Genomic DNA, 18,309 nt, shown 5'->3' with positions numbered 1-18,309 from the left:
CAGACCGTTGCAGGGTGGGTGAGGAATGGATGCTTTAGTTGAGATTCCTGCCTTTCAGGAAGTTGGCCCAGATGACCGTTCCAACTCTACAATTCTATGAGAATATTGTGCGAGCTCCACATTTAGAACCAGCAGGACACAGCTGAATTCCCATGAAGGTTGTCTGGTGCCTTCTCTCTCATTTTGTACTATGCCATGCCCCATGTTGCATTAGGGCCACATCCCCACTGCAGCTATTTTGTGAGTGGAGCCCACAACATTTTCTGAAAATTCAAAATGGGCCTGCTGGTCCAAAAAGACTGGAGAGGTCTTCCAGATGTGATGGACCACAAATCTAATTACCCTTGACTACTGGCCTTGCTGTTTGGGATGGGACTGGGAAGGTGTTGGCTACAAGCGGCCTTTGCCAATGATACATAAATACTAATGTCTGTATACAGCATGAGCATATGCTGAAGCATGATCTACAAATACTAAAACAAATAAGTATTATTCTGGTGTACAGCATATCCAGGTGCCATGCAACACAAGGCTGGGAAACATACAAGACCTGAAATGTAAATATAGTCAATATCACTAACCTATTTTCATCAGTAGCAAATAAAAAGCAGCAACATAATTTACCATTCAAGTAGCATGCAATTTAGTGAAATTAAAGTTTTGTATTGCATTCAAGGGAAAAAATATGCAGTGTTTTAAGACAAACTGCTGTTGGCAGGAACACAGAGATATAAATTTCACACTGTGCTGTTATTAAGTGAAACATAATGTACTTCCACCACCCAGTTTTCCAATGTTTTCTGCTTCTTATGTGCCTTCACACTGAGCACCAAGTTTTCAAATATGTATAATTTAAAAATAAAATTAAACATGTCATTTTCATACAGACGCTGCTATTGTCTTTGTGGCAGCAAGAAAGCACAAAGCAGATTTATACGTTAAACCTCCACTTCCAAACTCCAGCTGTTACTGCAAAAATGAACATGATGCTATTGAATAGAGTCACCTGCCATTTGACCAACAATTTACACAGCAACTCAATCCTGAAGAAATTTCAAATGCAGAAAAGAGGTTAAAAACTGTGGCTGTGGCCTTTGTTCAGGAAAACAGTTTAACATGTATATTCCAGTTTGGAAAAACAACACAAAAGTATGACGGAGGCTTGCTACCATGCAAGAACCACGTCCCGTCCCCAGAAGAAGCAGAAAAGGCTGGAGGGAGCAGAAACACTGCCTCCTGCTAAATGAAGCAATAAGTAGAGCAAGACATCTAGCATAAGCAAGTGGCATAGCTCACTGGTGCTGATGCACACATCCTGTGCTGAACATTACATTCTGGCACTGGAAAGGGAAGTAAAGTAAGACCTTGGTTCTTCAACTTAATCTGTTCCGGACGTCCATTCGACTCCCGAAACCGTTCAAAAATGAAGGCATGGCTTCCGATTGGCTGCAGGAGCTTCCTGCACTCAAGTGGAAGCTGCGTCGGATGTTCGGCTTCTGAAAAACGTTTGCAAACCAGAACACTTACTTCTGGGTTTGAGGCATTCGGCGACTAAGCTGTTCAAGAACCAAGGTATTACTGTACTGAGCTTGGCAGCTGCAAATGTTTGCTATCTTTATGCCTGCCTGCCCCACTATGAAAATTCTAGTGCTGCTTTTACAAAAAGGTTTAAAAACCTAAATGGCACAAATTTAAATAAAGAAATACAAGATAAAGCTGTTTTAGATTTTAAGCAAACTCAAGAACAGGGCTGAAACGCTGCAGTAACATCTAGGCCATGTTTGAATTTTGGTCATTTAAAGTTTATGATTTTTCTATTTCCTTCTGAGGAAACTAAATAGTTCAGTGAAACAAGGTTTGTAGCCGGCATCCCGTTAAGGTTTTGTTCTATTTTAGGTTTTTCTAATTTTTTCCCTTAAGCTTTTTGACTTTTATTACTTAGTTGATTTCCACAAGATAATATTTCTAGTTGCTTACTTCTCGTTTCAGGGATTTTCACGGTATTTCATTTGTTTTGTGCAATTTCTCAGTTCCGTGACTGTCTTTTTTCTATTGATTATTATTCGCCTGCCCCACTATGGCTTGAGCCCTGTTCCCTAACAGTGACATTGTGTCAGGGCCCTGAGGAGGTGCAGACAAATGAAAAAGCCAGCGATGCAGCCCTCTGGCTCTTTTCAGTAACGGGCTCTAAAGTTCTTGCTTGCTCCTGCCCAGGAACCCTAATGGGGGTGATGCAGTTGCCAAGATGATGCCAGGGGATTTTTTGGCAAGGTGGCACTGCCAGAGCCTACTGGGGCAGCTCGCCTAAGGCCCTGGGAGAAGAGAGGACAGAGAAAGGAAGCAAATGGCTTTTCTTTGGGCTGTATAATTTCTATCCCTTCCAGCGTTCTCTGTCCATATTTGGAATTATTACTGTTGCTGTTGCTGTTGTTGTTGTTGTTATTATAGTAGTAGTAGTAGTAGTAATAATAATAATAATAATAATAATAATAGAATTTATATACCGCCCTATACCTGGAGGTCTCGGGGAATTCTTAATACAGAGCTCTGACATGTATAATGAGAAGCATCTTACCATTAAGTTGCAAGGAAAGTCTGTACATAGGAAGTATTTATATGGAATAACCATATTGGGGGGGGGCATTCAAATATTGATAAAAGACTTCTTTGACTCATCCAACAACTGCATTGAGGGGACCTCATGGAAGTGAGACTGGGCCTCCAAGGTGCCATCTCACAGGCAATTCCAACTAACAGAGGTGTCACACAAGGATGTATACTGGCACCCTTCCAATTACCCTTCCAATTTATATAGATTAATTACTATATAAATAATCCTTGATATGGCATCCCCTCCTTTTTTGCCCCCACCCTTGGGAATCGTAAAGTGCCAAATCTGCTCTAGGCTGACGACTTAAGTTTTGTTATCTCAGAACAAAATCAGATTTTAAAGGATGTTGGTTAAATTTGGACAGTTGTGTAAAAAAGAGCATCTACTAAAAATTAACGATAAAACCAAGGTCACTGTATTTGGCAAGAGGACTACCAAGTCCAGGTGAACTCTAGACGGTCACACCCTAGAACAAGTACCCAGATTTAAATATCTAGGATTACTTATTGATGGGAAGTCATCATGGAAACCCCATCTGGAAGCAATTCAGCTAATATCTGGCCATTCTACTGGGCAGTTATATAGGTTCTTCCATTCAAATGGCAGGCAGCTAATCAACCCAGCTATTAAGAGCTTTGTCTCTAAAATCATGGCCCAAATGCTCTACGGAGCTGAGATATGGGGAACTGGTGTTAAATCTGAAATAGAGATCCCACAAAATAAATTTATGAGGCAGATTTGGGGGCTTTCCTGTGGGACACCAGCAGCCCACCTCAGAGCCAAGTTGGGCCTCCTCTCTCTTGCAGCCAGAATTGATCTAGCCTGTTTGACATACTGGCGCAGGCTAAATGCAGCCAGAATTGATCTAGCTTATTTGACAAAAGGGACGCGGGTGGCGCTGTGGGGTAAAGCCTCAGCGCCTAGGGCTTGCCGATCAAGAGGTCGGCGGTTCGAATCCCCGCGGCGGGGTGCGCTCCCGTTGTTCGGTCCCAGCGCCTGCCAACCTAGCAGTTCGAAAGCACTCTCAGGTGCAAGTAGATAAATAGGGACCGCTTACTAGCGGGAAGGTAAATGGCGTTTCTGTGTGCGGCTCTGGCTCACCAGAGCAGCGATGTCACGCTGGCCACGTGACCCGGAAGTGTCTTCGGACAGCGCTGGCCCTTGGCCTCTTTGAGTGAGATGGGCGCACAACCCTAGAGTCTGTCAAGACTGGCCCGTACGGGCAGGGGTACCTTTACCTTTTACCTTATTTGACATACTGGCGCAGGCTAAATGCCTTCGAGGAGTATACTAAGCTCTGCAGGTTAGAGCAACTAAGGACAGGGGGCTGAGCACAAAATTGCCAAGATACACTTCAGCAACGTTACTTAAAACTGTTCTCATTCCTTGAAAATTATCAATATTGCAAAGCCACTTAAGAAATGGTGGACTGCACATTCAAACAGTTATTAATGGCAGTTTTAATGAGCAATAGGCTTTTAAAGGGTATAAAAATATTGCTTATAATGGGGACTACAAATTAAACTATGTTTTATCTCATTTACAAGAAATAATTTAAAGTCACGGAAGGCATTTCGCATATGTTCACAACTGCATGATACCACAATATCTGGAATAAAGCTGCTTAATTAGGAGACCACTTATATGTGGCATATTAAAGCAATTAAGTCTTTTGTGGGCGGGGGGGGGTGGGTTAGAAGGTTTGACTTACTAGGAGGATTAAACAAGATAAAAGTACACAATTTAAATAAATATAGAGCTGGGTAGCTAGCTTCTGGTAAGATCACACACATAACGTAAAGCACTGCTGAGTAATAATAATAATAATAATAAATTTTATTTATATCCCGCCCTCCCCAGCCGAAGCCGGGCTCAGGGCGGCTAACAACAATTAAATAATCAGACAATCAAATAATCAAACATTCTAAAAACATTCCATTATAAAAATTAATTAAAGTCAAATTAATGGCAACCGTTGAGCAAAATTCTGTGCAGGTTGCCAGAGGAGGGAGTCAGGCTGGGACCTGACCAAAGGCCTGGTGGAACAACTCTGTCTTGCGGGCTCAGCGGAAAGATGTCAGGTCCCGCAGGGCCCTAGTCTCTTGTGACAGAGCGTTCCACCAGATTGGAGCCGCAGCCGAGAAAGCCCTGGCTCTAGTTGAGGCCAGCCTAACCTCTCTGAGGCCTGGGACCTTCAGGATGTTTTTATTTGACGAGCGTAGGTTTCTCTGTGGGGCATACCAGGAGAGGCGGTCCTGTAGGTACGAGGGTCCTAGGCCGTATAGGGCTTTAAAGGTTAAAACCAGCACCTTAAACCTGATCCTGTACTCCACTGGGAGCCAGTGCAGCTGGTATAGCACCGGATGAATGTGATCTCGCAGTGAAGACCCTGTAAGGAGTCTCGCTGCGGCATTCTGCACCCTCTGGAGTTTCTGGGTCAGTCTCAAGGGCAGCCCCACGTAGAGCGAGTTACAATAATCTAGTCTGGAGGTGACCGTCGCATGGATCACAGTGGCTAGGTCAGGGCGAGAGAGGTAAGGAGCCAACTGCTTAGCTTGGCGGAGATGAAAAAATGCCGCCTTTGTTATAGCTGCAATCTGCGCCTCCATGGAGAGGGAGGTGTCAAAGATTACACCCAAACTCTTAACGGACGGTGCTGGCACTAATTGCTGAGGACTTACCTTCAGTGATTTTGCCAACTGCACATGATTATCGTAAACGACAACATCCACTATCAGGTTTCTTAGTCGATGAATGAGAACACTGTCACCTTCAAAGTCATCTTCTGTAACAACCATCTTCCAATACGAAAAGGGACATTTTGTGCCATCCCATACCTGGTGTGAAACAAAATTCATTCTCCTTTTAAAACTGGAACGTTTGTGTTATTTCGTTTTTGTTTTGTTTATCTGTTTTCTTTGTTTGGTTATTGAAAATTAATAAAAAGAATAAAAAAAACTGGAACTTTTTTATTTTTCCAGATTAAGGCTGCAATTCTAAGAATGTTTGCTTTAAAAGGGTTGACCAAAGCCAATTGAGTTCACTTTGAACTAACTGTGCTTAGAATCACAAAAAAGTAGGTTTTATTGGCCCTTCTGATCTCACTATCTTTTGTGAAGATCATGAGGAGCTTTGAGATTCTGGCTTCACCAGATCTCACCCCAACTCACTGTGCTGAGGGTTGAAACAGTGTTGGCAACAGGGTGGAATCAGAGAAGGCTGCTGGTGTGTCTAGCAGAGATCTAAAAATGCTGGTGCAAGACTGGCCCCAAAGGATACACCTTGCACTTTCCTGGTTTTTCTGGACCAAGATTACACAAAGACTTGGCTGACTAATTGATCATTTTTCTTTAGTTTGAAAGTGAAATATAAATGGTTTTAAATAATGAATGAATCACCTATTCAAGTAGCATTTCTCAAAATGTGATAAGCTCCTAAAATATTAATATTCCTGGGAAACCCAGCCAGATGAGTGGGGTATAAATAAAACAACAACAACAACAACAACAAAATTGCTAGTATTGCTATTGTAACATTCCTCATACAATAAATACATTTTTTGGAAAGACTGGCTTTATGTAATCCCCTTACAACAATCTGGATCTTCTGAGTCAAAGTCATGAAGACCAACAATCCAAAGAATGGACATCATCTGGTTATGATACCACACTTGATCTTAGCCAAAAGGCAAAGAAACAGTGTCATGATGTGAACCTTCTGCCCAATCAAAAAGATGCATGTATGTACTGTCTGTGAACACAGACCTTAAGTGCTCCCTTCCATGCGTGTGTGGGAAATCTCCCTATTTTCAACTTCTGACTGAAGGCCCTTGTGTGGTTCCTGAGGGTCTTATTTCTAGGTTACAGGATGATTGTACAGGAAAGAATTTTGGTGGCGAGAACTTCCAGTGAACACATGGAAGGAAACACTTGGATCTCACCTTGAAAATGAAGCCAAAGAGATAACTAGAACATGCATAATATATACACACAAAGGACCTGCAAAATATTTTTCCAACCACTTTTTTTTTATCTTGCTAGTGATAATTCCAGTTTTTAATAAGTTGCATTTTCAAAGGGAAGGGAAGGTCATCTCCTACCTAAGCATTACAATATTTCAATTTACCAGTTCAAACAAAGTGTGATAGGACTATCCAGCACTCTGATGCGACCAGACACAAGGAAAAATAAGCTTTTAATCACATTACCTTCAGTTTGTTTGTGAAGTAAAAATTAACTAATCAGGTTTCATGGGTTTCTCTGTCCCCCTGCCTGAAAAATTATTACCTCTTTTAGATAACTGTATTTATTTTCTGCTGTTTGTTCCTATGAATTTATTTACTTTTAAAAGTACATAAACCCCAGAAGTTAATAAATCCCTGGCTGCATCTTGTTTGATTTCCCCCCTTATTCATTGGAATGGTCATTTGTGAATTTCAGAATAAAAATATCCATTGACACAAATGTAATAGTATCCTAATAATCTAATCAATAGTAATCATTCAGCAAAGCAAAATTTCGGCCTCCCTTCCTCTGTACTTTACAACTTTTGGTTTGAAAAGCCAAGCGCTGGATTCCTTTTTTAATTTATCTTTTACAGTGGTACCTCTGGTTGCGGACACGATCCATTCTGGGGTGCCATTTGCACCCTGAAAAGTTCGCAACCAGAGCAGTGCTTCTGCGCGCGGGCGAAGTGCGATAGAGCGCTTTTGCACATGCACAAACCGCACAGAACACTTCTGCGCATGTGTGAACCACGCAGAATGCTTCTGCGCGTGAGGCAAAAGCCGGAAGTAAACATTTCTGGGTTTGCTGGGTTCTTAACCCGAAAAAACGCAACATGAAGCATTCGTAAGAAGAGGTATGACTGTACTGAAATTTTCAAATGTATGCCCAAATAATGAGGCTATCACCACTGAAAATGCTGAAATTTCTGCATGTGTCTGGTTAATGTTCCAAAATACAGAAACAGAGCACTGAATGTGGTCATTCACCCACGGTGTAGCATGCATCTGATGTTTTGTGGCATCTCATGGGAAAACTACATGTTACACCAGTCATGTGGCCTTCAAGTGCAATTTTAACTGCATGATCCAGTCTGCACTGGAAGACAAAGGGTTACTCCTATGTACCTCTCCTTACACCAGGGTTTCAATCTGGATCAATGCTTGCCCTCCCTACAAACTATTTGAAGAAGGGGGTGGTGGATGGGAGAACGAATTGTTCTGCCCAAATACTTCACACATTAAGCTAAAGGAGAGCGATAGCTCAGTGGCAGAGCACATGTGTTCCCTGCAGAAGATCTCAGGTTCAATTCCTACCATCTCCTTGCAGCACCAGGTAGGAGTCCTTACTGAGAACCTGGAGAGCTGCTGCCAGTCAGTGCAAACAAATACTACAGCTTCTTATATTCGTGTATAAAGCATGGCTGGCTGAACCATTCCTCTTAGGGTACGGTTTAGAATCATAGAGTTGGAATAGACCACAAGGGCCATCGAGTCCAACCCCCTGCCAAGCAGGAAACACCATCAGACCACTCCTGACATATGGTTGTCAAGCCTCTGCTTAAAGACCTCCAAAGAAGGAGACTCCACCACACTCCTTGGCAGCAAATTCCACTGTCAAACAGCTCTTACTGTCAGGAAGTTCTTCCTAATGTTTAGGTGGAATCTTCTTTCTTGTAGTTTGGACCCATTGCTCTGTGTCCGCTTCTCTGGAGCAGCAGAAAACAACCTTTCTCCCTCCTCTCTATGACATCCTTTTATATATTTGAACATGACTATCATATCACCCCTTAACCTCCTCTTCTCCAGGCTAAACATGCCCAGCTCCCTTAGACGTTCCTCGTTTCCAGGCCTTTGACCATTTTGGTTGCCCTCCTGGAACCTTTTCTCAGTCCAAGGGTTGGATGAGGAACTGGCTATCCTTCTTCAGCTATTTTTGACAGGTGGTTAGGGGCTGCCCGCTTGTCCATCATTTGATGTCATTAGGCTGTCAGGCAATACCTTCAAAAGGGGCTTGCTGTCAAAACCAATCAGCTGACTTGCACCAAAGCAAGGCCCTCTGAAGTTGTCTGTTTGCAGGTGAGGTTTGGATTCCAGGCCAAATTAGGCCTACAAGATGGAGGTTCACCACCATTTTCTTAGGGGCCAAGGATACGCCTCTCTAGAGGTCAGCTGAATCTCCATGCTCTTTCTCTTATTCCCTCTGCTCCTTGCCAAATATTCCCAGGACAGTTCGACGGCATGACTTGAAAGTTAAATGTGCAAAAACCACCAGATACATATAAATTTCCCATACCAATCTAACGACAGAGTTTCAACGTCAAGATCTGAATATAGCTCTAGGAGTGGAAAGTAGGTATTGTTTGGTTCTTGGCAGTGCTGCTAAGAAGGGAGAAAACTTACTGTGCATTAGTTATAACATACTGCCTTTATACTAACATGAAAGAGCTTTTGAATTAACACATTTTTGGGGGAGCGGGGAGAGCAGCAAACCTTGAGAAGGTAGGAAGATCCGTCGACTTTTGCTTTCCCTACAAGCTGGCAAGTGAGATCAAAATACATAGGCGGCTGGATGCCAGACAATTTTGCTACGACTGCAGAGTTTAAAAGATTAGATGCCACCCAAATGCGCAAGTCTTCTATTGTTTTTCTGTCTTCATCTGTAAATGTGAATAATTTGCTGGACGTTCGAGGGACCACTGGTGTTCCTACAGCGCCATCAAAGGTAAGTGCTGCAAATCCACTGCTGCTAATCCCTTGCAACTGCCCGCTGAACTCTTTGATCTAGGCAACAAGAACAAAAAGGCAACGCCGTCAGGAAAAATAAAAGTGTACTGCTTTTTGAACTCAGTGGGGGGAAAGCCAATATGGAGGATGATTATCACATGCATTTGAACTAATTATCGCAAATTACAAGATGAAAGACGTGTACCGGCTTAGAAAGCAACGAACACCAGTCCCTCCTTCTTTGAACACATTGTTTTGTAACAGGCATGTATTTGAAAAGTCTGACTCTCAACGTTCAAGATATGAGATCGGCAAAGCGCTCCGCTGCCCAACATTCTTGGGGTGCACCAAGTGGAATGTTAGTCCCAAACGGGTGGGGACATAGGTGGCGCTGTGGTCTAAACCACTGAGCATCTTGGGCTTGCAGATCAGAAGGTCGGCGGTTTGAATTCCAATGCCAGAGTGAGCTCCCGTTGCTCTGTCCCAGCTCCTGCCAACCTAGCAGTTCGAAAGCACACCAGAGCAAGTAGAGAAATAGGTACTGCCATGGAGGAAAGGTAAATGGTGTTTCCATGCACTCTGGCTTCCATCACGGTGTCCCATTGTGCCAGAATTGGTTTAGTCATGGTTTGGCCACATGACCCGGAAAGCTGTCTGTGGACAAACACCGGCTCCCTTGGCCTGAAAGCGAGATGAGCGCCGCAACACCAAAGTCGCCTTTGACTGGACTTAACATTTCAGGGGTCCTTTACCTTTTTAACTAGTCCCAACCTTAATTTGAACATATGTGACTCTAATGAAAACACTGCTAACTTATTTGGTGTGAACTCGTTGCAGTTTATTCAAGCTTCAAATGCATGGTAAGGAGTATTTTATGAAGGTCACTTGCTGGACAGTACAGAATGGTTGGGTGAGCTGGTCCCAAGCAAATGTGTGTCAATTACTAGGGGTGCCCAAGCGTCAGAAGGCTGACATTCCTGACTCAAACATGACCACTTTAATAAACAAATGTATCAAAAAAAGTATCAAAGATGATATTCAAAGAAACATAGCAGTTTTAAAATTAATTAACTCCTAGGTAAAGTAAACTAGGTAAACTCTCTCCCTTACTCCCAATCTCTGACATAGTTAAAAAAAGAAAACAAAAAGCAGCTTCTCTAACAAATATTGTGAAGCTGTGATAAATGGGTAGCTTCTGATTCTTCAGCTGACTTCAGCAATATATTCTATTACCGCTCAGGAGTGTATACTGACCAAGAAAAAGCAAAGTCTTGTTTCATCAGCTTTATGTATTTATTTGCGACAATAAGATTTGAAATAAATTGCCCCCTTCTGCTGCCTCCTGGTTCGAACCGACTCTCTAGACACGTGTGTAGAGCTACGTGTGTACATCTCTTCTCCTCTCAAGTCGCTTGTCAAAACCCACTCAGAGTTTGCACAATTCCCTTACTGTAATTTTCTTTCTTGCCATCCCTACCCAAAGGAGCCCAGTGCCCTACTGAAATGAATAAGCATGACAGGGTAAAAGAGCATCTGCCTTGCATGTAGACGGTCTCAATTTATTTTTTCTTTATTAAATTTGTATACTGCCCTTCATCTATAGTTCTCAGGGCGGTTCACAGCATAGAAATGCAATAGAAAAAACAGAAAATACATAATCAAAACAGGAACAAGAGAAAACAATACCACCCCCCAACACATTTAAGAGGGTAGTGGATGTTAAGTTTTTGCCTGGCACCTAAATATGTATAATGAAAGTGCCAGCCAAATTTCAGGGAGAGCATTCCACAAATGGGGAGCCACGGCAGAAAAGGCCAGTTCTTGTGGTGCTATTCTCAGGATCTCCTGTGGAGGAGGCACACAAAGAAGGACCTCAGTGGATAATTGCAAGGTCCAGATCAGTTCTTATGGAGAGCAGTGGTCCTTGAGGTATTGCAGTCCTGAGCCATCTGAAGCTGTACTACCCAGGACAGGATGGGGTTGCGCAGGGTTGTTAAGGCAGCAGAGAGCATTGTTGGCTGCCCACTCTCCACCTTAGAGCAGATTTATGCCACAAGGTGCCATACGAAGGCACTGGACATAGTAAAGATCCATCGCATCCTGGTCACTGTCTCTTCGAGCTCTTGCCGTCGGGACGGAGATACAGGACGATGAAGACAAGAACGAGCCGTCTTAAGAACAGCTTCTTCTCCAGAGCGATCTCGGCCCTGAATGGGAAGCCCGGACTTTGAAAGTCATCTAATCTCCCTTGCTGTATTTTACTATATTTTTTAATTAGTGTTTTTATGGAGCAGCCAAGTAATTTCGTTGTCCCCGAAGGGGGCAATGACAATAAACATATTATTATTATTATTATTATTATTATTATTATTATTATTATGGCTTCATAGTTCAGAACCAGCACTTTGAATCGGGCCCGGGAACTAATTAGCAGCCAGTGCATTGAGCCAGGAACAGTGTATACCGTCTTGTCCTGGTGAGCAATGTCGTTGCTGAATTCTGCACTGGCTGAAGTTTTCGAACTGTCTTCAGAGGCAGCCCTACATATAATGCATTGCAGTAATCTAACCTAGCGGTTGGGACAAGGGTGGCGCCGTGGGTTAAACCACAGAGTCTAGGACTTGCCGATCAGAAGGTCGGCGGTTCGAATCCCCACAACGGGGTGAGCTCCTATTGCTCGGTCCCTGCTCCTGCCAACCTAGCAGTTCGAAAGCATGTCAAAGTGAAAGTAGATAAATAGGTACCGCTCTGGCGGGAAGGTAAATGGTGTTTCCGTGCGCTGCTCTGGTTCGCCAGAAGCAGCTTAGTCATGCTGGCCACATGACCCGGAAGCTGTCTGCAGACAAACGCCAGCTCCCTCGGCCTATAGAGCGAGATGAGCGCGCAACCCCAGAGTCGTCTGCGACTGGACCTAATGGTCAGGGGTCCCTTTACCTTTACCCTAGCGGTTACTGCAGCACAGAGGGCAGACAATCTCTGGCATCTTCAGCTTGGGCTGGGAGAGACCCTGTCTGAAACTTTGGAGAGCTACTGCTAAGTCAGTGCAGAGCAAGATGGACCAATGGTCACACTGGCAACCCCTAGCCTAATAAGCTCTTGTCCCCGAACCCCCCCCCCCACTGCACATAAGAAATCACTGCAGCAAATTTGCAGTGGCAAAATACTGACTCATGTATCAAGGTAAAGCAACCTGGAGCAGAATTAAACCCATAAGGTAAAATTTACTTCTAGGGTATAATAGACGCCCTGCAGTGCTTTGTGATTTATTTGTTTTTGGTACAGGCCAGAACGTACATTTGTTTGTTTTGATATAGCAGCAAAAAAAAACCACACAAAAAAAAACCCACACAAAACCCCAGAAAACTACTGTGGTGCTTTTAAAGTGGAATATCCACACACAAACACTAAAACTTAATTTATTATACAGGTGAAAATGCTACGTTATATTTTGAGAAGTTGATGCGGCCAGAACAGAACCCTGTTAGCTTTGAAAGAGAAATAATTATAGGTTCAGAGAGCACAGTTTCCCTAAGGCTAGCAAGGTCAGAGCTGAGGCAATATTTTAACCAAGGACCTTGCAGCTTGCAATTTTCGCCGCTAAAGGATGCCACCTCAATTACATGTGCCTTATGAACGTAACAGAAGAAGCCTAGCTCAGGGATTTGCATGCAAAAGGTCCCAGCTCCAGGTAGGGTTGGAAGAGACTTTGGTCTGAGACCATGGGAAACTGTTGCCAGTGTAGACCCTGTTGAGCAGCCAATTGGTAGACCCTATTGGTCTACCAATCTATGGTGCTACTATTAAGAATTTTACAGAATTTACTGACACTAAGGGACAAGTCATGCAGTCAAACCCACAACCAAGCCAGCACAGCTAATACAGTTGTACCTTGGTTGCCAAACGCCTTGGAAGTCATACGTTTTGGCTTCCCAATGACAAAAAACCGGAAGGGAGTGTTCCAAAAAACTATTTTTGGGAGGCATGGCTTCTGCAGCCAATCAGAAGCTGCGTCTTGGTTTCTGAACAGTTCTGGAAGTCGAACGGACTCCCAGAACGCATTCTGTTCAAGAACCAAGGTACGACTGTATAGACTTAAAAAAAAAAAAAAAAGACATTCAGAAATATATGTGCTAAAGACAAAGTAAACCTTTTATTTTTCATTGCAAGAAGAATGTTCTGAATCCAAGAAAATGAAACTTTCTCAATAGATTGGGATTAACATATTTAAAGCTATGTATTTAAAAACATACTAAATAACACTCCAATCTAGGTACCTTTAAAAATGGAACGTTTGACTCTAATTGCGATTTACGATCGTGTGTGATAATGGGATAAGAAGAAATTCTATTACAGAAAAAAAGATTTTGCCTTGGAAGCACATTAATTAACTGAAATAATGGGCAGATATTTTACGTGTAACTTTCAGGCACTGAAAAGAAGGAAAATTATAATTTACTTAGGCAGCTTAAAACTATAATATTTAAGTAGCTTAATTAAACTTTTACTATTCTAAATTTGGCTGCCAGTTGAACCCTGACCGCAGCTAAATTGTACTCTCAGATAAATGGCTGGAAGATACTTACCCAGATACAACTGCCTTGAAGTGACCAAAGCTACACATTTAGAAACACAGTAGGAAAGCTGGCAAATATTTTTCTGCTTTCCACATGCTCTCAAACAAACAATTGTGGTTGAGCTAATGGGTGGAACTCAATTTATTGTAAATGTTTTGCTTCTCTTACAAAGAACACAGAATATGTGAACAGTAACGGAACAGAAAAATGAAGTGTAGCACCCTGCTTTAAAAGTGTTCAACATTTCTTGCCATTTAAAAGCAACAAAACAAATTTGCGTTTTCTTTCATTGTGCCTTAAATTCTGGGTTATATCCAATGTTATGGGAATGGAAGGGTTAGGGTTGGTGCAATGTTTCTTTTCCTCCCCCACTTCTTTTTCTTTTTCTAAAGTGGATTTTTAATTATTATTATGAAATACTTTATTTTAGAATGATGAGCAAAGGGATTTCTGAAACTGCATACATACACTTACGCACCATTGGCTTGTGCGTCGGGAAATAAATTAATGGATAGGAATTCATACCAGGAAATGGCAGAAGAGTGCTGGAGTCCTTGTGGCTCACGAGAAGACCCACCCCAGGGCTTGAAGAGGGCACCAGTGAAGGTGAAAGAAGCCCCAAAGTGGAAGCCCCTGAGGTGCTGTGGAGCTTTGTTTAGGCTGCTCAGCTTCCCCGCCCAACAGCTGGCGCATGGGGTAGCACAGCAGCTGCCGCAGCCACTTTTCTACACATTCTCCAGCTGGCCCTAGAACTTCAACTCTAGCTGTTTTGGTCTGGATTAGAGAGAGAGCAGAGGGAGAGCTGGTGAGCAGGAAAAATGGGTGTTTATAGGCTTTTTAGAGGGTGCTCCCCACTTATGCAATTGTCGCTTACGCGCACAGGGGCCCAGAACGTAACCACGGCATAAGTGGGGACTTAAGACTCTGCACTTTACAGCTCATTATAATTCCTGTATTATAACACTACACACAGTACAACTCTAAATTGCAAAACAAGATGTACCGTATTTTTCACCCTATAGGACGCACCTAGTTTTTTGGGGGGTAAATCAAGGAAAAAAATTTTATTTCCCCCCCAGGTTTGCGCAGCCATCCCCAAGCTAGAAGAGGGAAATGGAGCGCTCCGTCTCCCTCTTCTGCCTTCTGGGACAGCCTCTCTAGCCTCTGTTTGTGGGGCTGGAGGGGGGGAGAAGCAAGCTTGCTTCTCTCCCCCCCCCCCCCGGCAGCCTCCAGATCAGGTCGGGGAATAGCGGGGTGGCGGCGCTCCGCCTCCCCGCTATCCCCCGAGCTTGTGGTGCTGGCAGGGGGGAGAAGCAAGCTTGCTTCTCCGCCCCCCCCAGACCAGGTCAAGGAATAGCGGGGTGGCGGCGCTGCGCCTCCCCGCTGTCCCCCAAGGTTTTGGGCTGCAGGCTGCTGCCCGCAAGCCTTGCGAGCCTGCGGGACCTCCTGCCGGGCTTGCAAGACTTGCGGATAGCTTCCTGAAGCCTGGAGAGTGAGAGGGGTCGGTGCGCACCGACCCCTCTCGCTCTCCAGGCTTCAGCGAAAGCCTGCATTCGCCCCATAGGACGCACACACATTTCCCCTTCATTTTTGGAGGGGGAAAAGTGTGTCCTATAGGGCAAAAAATACGGTACCTCTACCGCTTGGGAGGGCGTTGTCACAAGAGAAGGAAGAAGGGTTCAATGCCTTCCTTGCTTGCAGCTTTCCTCTCATTGGCCTATTTGTCGTATCTGTTTCTGAACCTAAAGGCCTTAGAGATTATACAGACCAACCTAATTTTGCTGCCATCCAATTCAAACTGTTGCAAATCTGTTGGATCCAAGATTCCAAGGAGAAATGCATTTGATCGGATTACAAAACAAACAGGATACTCAGGGCTCGATATTGGTAAGGTACCTTCAAATGTTTTAGAATACAGAATATATTTGGGTATCTGGCTAAGGAATACAGACTGGGATTCCCTGCCAAGCATTCCTGAAACATGGTTGCAAGGACCTCTTTGTACAACAAATCCTCTAGCTCCTGTTGCTTCTTACCTAGCTAAGTCTCCTCCATCTTCTGCAGCATGTAAAAGAACCTGGTCTGTTTGGAAATGCATCAAATAGCCTGATATGTGACAGGACCAACTTTCAGTATTAGAAGTCCATGATAAATATGATGACAAAAACTGAAGAAACAGAAATGGATACCTCCCTACAATGAATGGTAAATACAGCAAAGGTACCTTTATTCTGTGAAATCGAACAATGTCACCATTTTTGTAGATTTGTGGAAGGGCATCTCTGTTTACATTAAAAAGTGAACATATCAGCTTGGCATCTGATTGGTCCACAATGGTTATCACTGAGCAATAATCTGTGAAGGAGAAAATATAGATGTAAAAAAGTTGGCACCATACTTCTAAAAGCAAAGAATAATACATAAAGGATCATGATGTCAGGTAACATCATGAGAATAAATGCAGGGATGGGATTATAGGATTCCATATGCTTTTAAGAAAGCAATACAATTTCCTAAGATTAGCCATGCCAGAAAATTTACACCTACCTCTGTTTAAAAAGTGCATGCATTTTCAGAAATCTTGACATGTCGACAGATGTGAATGGGTTTGAAGCTTTCATAAAATTACTAACAAATCTTAACACTGAAGAGAAAGTATTTTATTTAAATTCAAGGTATCAAGTACAATGGTCAGCCAACCCTTTAATTGGCCAAGGGTGACAACGACACTTTCTTCTGTGACATGAGGCAAGGAGGAATAATTGCCTAGCATGCAGTCCAATTTTCATTCAGTACTGCTCCATTTCTTCAAATCTAGCTTAGGTGTTAGTCTCCGGAGAGCTAATAATTGCCAGTTGTGTGGCAAGTCTCTTTTTGCTTAACTTTGCCCTCACTTAAAATAGCCATATTAAAAGGGCAAATGGCTTAAACCACTTCCTGTTCATGCAGAGTAAGAAGCAACAGACTGTTCAGACTTTAGAGAGAGGCATTGCAGGGGGTTGAATTAAGATGACCCACGAGGTCCCTTTCAACTCTATGATTCTATCCGCACTCAAATCTATAACATGTTCGGAGCACACCCTCATTGATACATATCTTCAACCCTCTTAAGAAGACCAAACAGCCGGGACAAACATGTATGTTCTGCAAAATTCTTATAACTTTAATACACTAATATCCTGCCATTCCTTTAAAAGGAGCACACAGCAGCAAAGGCATCGGTGATTTAAAAAAAACCTACTTAAAATACAATAAAAACTTATTTAATACATCTAAAAATATCTTACTATTATAACATTTATATTCCACATTTCCTTCAAGGTGCCCCTCTTTCCTAACTCAATCCTGTGAGTTAGGTTAGGCTGAGAGATGGTGACTGGCTGAAGGTCACCCAGTGAGTTTCAAGGCAGATTGAAGGTGTTCCAGGTCATGGGTAGGCAAACTAGGGGCCGGAGGCTGGATCCGGCCCAATCGCCTTCTAAATCCGGCCTGCGGACGATCCGGGAATCAGCATGTTTTTACATGAGTAGAATGTGTGCTTTTATTTAAAATGCATCTCTGGGTTATTTGTGGGGCATAGGAATTCGTGTTTTTTCTTCTTCTTCAAAATATAGTCTCCCCCCCCCCCAAGGTCTGAGGGACAGTGGACCTGTCCCCTGCTGAAAAGTTTGCTGACCCCTGTTTTAGTCTAATAGTTTAACCCAGAGTGGTCCAACACGGCTCTCAGACTGCATGCAGCCCTCAATCCCTTTTCTGGCAGCCCTCAGCAACTTTTGATGCCCCAGCCCTCATGGTGCCTTCCCAAAACTGGGTAAGTGAGGCACTGGGCTTTGGGAAGGAAGTTTGAGGACTCTGCCAGGTTCCTAGAGTTCTCCCGCCTCCTTCCTAAAGCCTAGTTAGCACTTGCCCAGTCATTGATCCTCTAAGCACTACATTCCATAACAGTATTGGGTATTAATGCCAATTTTCATATTCAGGACATCATCCTTTAAAAAATGAATTTCTAATGCAAAGGACAAATCTATTATTTCTACAGGCTCTGGCAGAAACAACATACAGTGGTACCTCGGGTTACATACGCTTCACATTACATACGCTTCAGGTTACAGACTCCGCTAACCCAGAAATAGTACCTCGGGTTAAGAACTTTGCTTCAGGATGAGAACTGAAACTGTGCTCCAGCAGTGCGGCGGCAGGAGGCCCCATTAGCTAAAGTGGTGCTTCAGGTTAAGAACAGTTTCAGGTTAAGAACGGACCTCCGGAACTAATTAAGTACTTAACCCGAGGTACCACTGTATAACTTTTGGGCTAAAACAACACCAGGTTTCGATATAGTTTACTAGATTTGCCCATCATACTGGAAACCATTAACATTTTTGGATTAAATAGTGCTA

At 43.2% G+C, this 18,309-nt stretch overlaps 1 protein-coding gene and 1 long non-coding RNA gene across 5 annotated transcripts in view; one reads left to right on the top strand and one right to left on the bottom strand.

Annotated features, from left to right (window-relative positions):
* Window positions 1-18,309, top strand: part of LOC310658318 — a 648,769-nt gene that overhangs the window by 19,133 nt on the left and 611,327 nt on the right. The window lies entirely within an intron of this gene.
* Window positions 1-18,309, bottom strand: part of POT1 (protection of telomeres 1) — a 71,294-nt gene that overhangs the window by 23,593 nt on the left and 29,392 nt on the right. For all 4 annotated transcript variants that reach the window (XM_083399611.1, XM_083399612.1, XM_083399614.1 and 1 more), the window contains 3 exons: window positions 16,140-16,270; window positions 9,108-9,398; window positions 5,293-5,448 (listed from right to left, as the gene is read on the bottom strand). In XM_083399611.1, coding sequence (XP_083255737.1) covers window positions 5,293-5,448; window positions 9,108-9,398; window positions 16,140-16,270 — 578 coding nt within the window. The remainder of the gene's footprint in view (window positions 1-5,292; window positions 5,449-9,107; window positions 9,399-16,139; window positions 16,271-18,309) is intronic.

The sequence above is a fragment of the Podarcis tiliguerta genome (assembly GCF_965153285.1).
Source record: "Podarcis tiliguerta genome assembly, chromosome: 10".
Classification (NCBI taxonomy): domain Eukaryota; kingdom Metazoa; phylum Chordata; class Lepidosauria; order Squamata; family Lacertidae; genus Podarcis; species Podarcis tiliguerta.
This window is presented reverse-complemented; position numbering and strand designations above follow the sequence as displayed.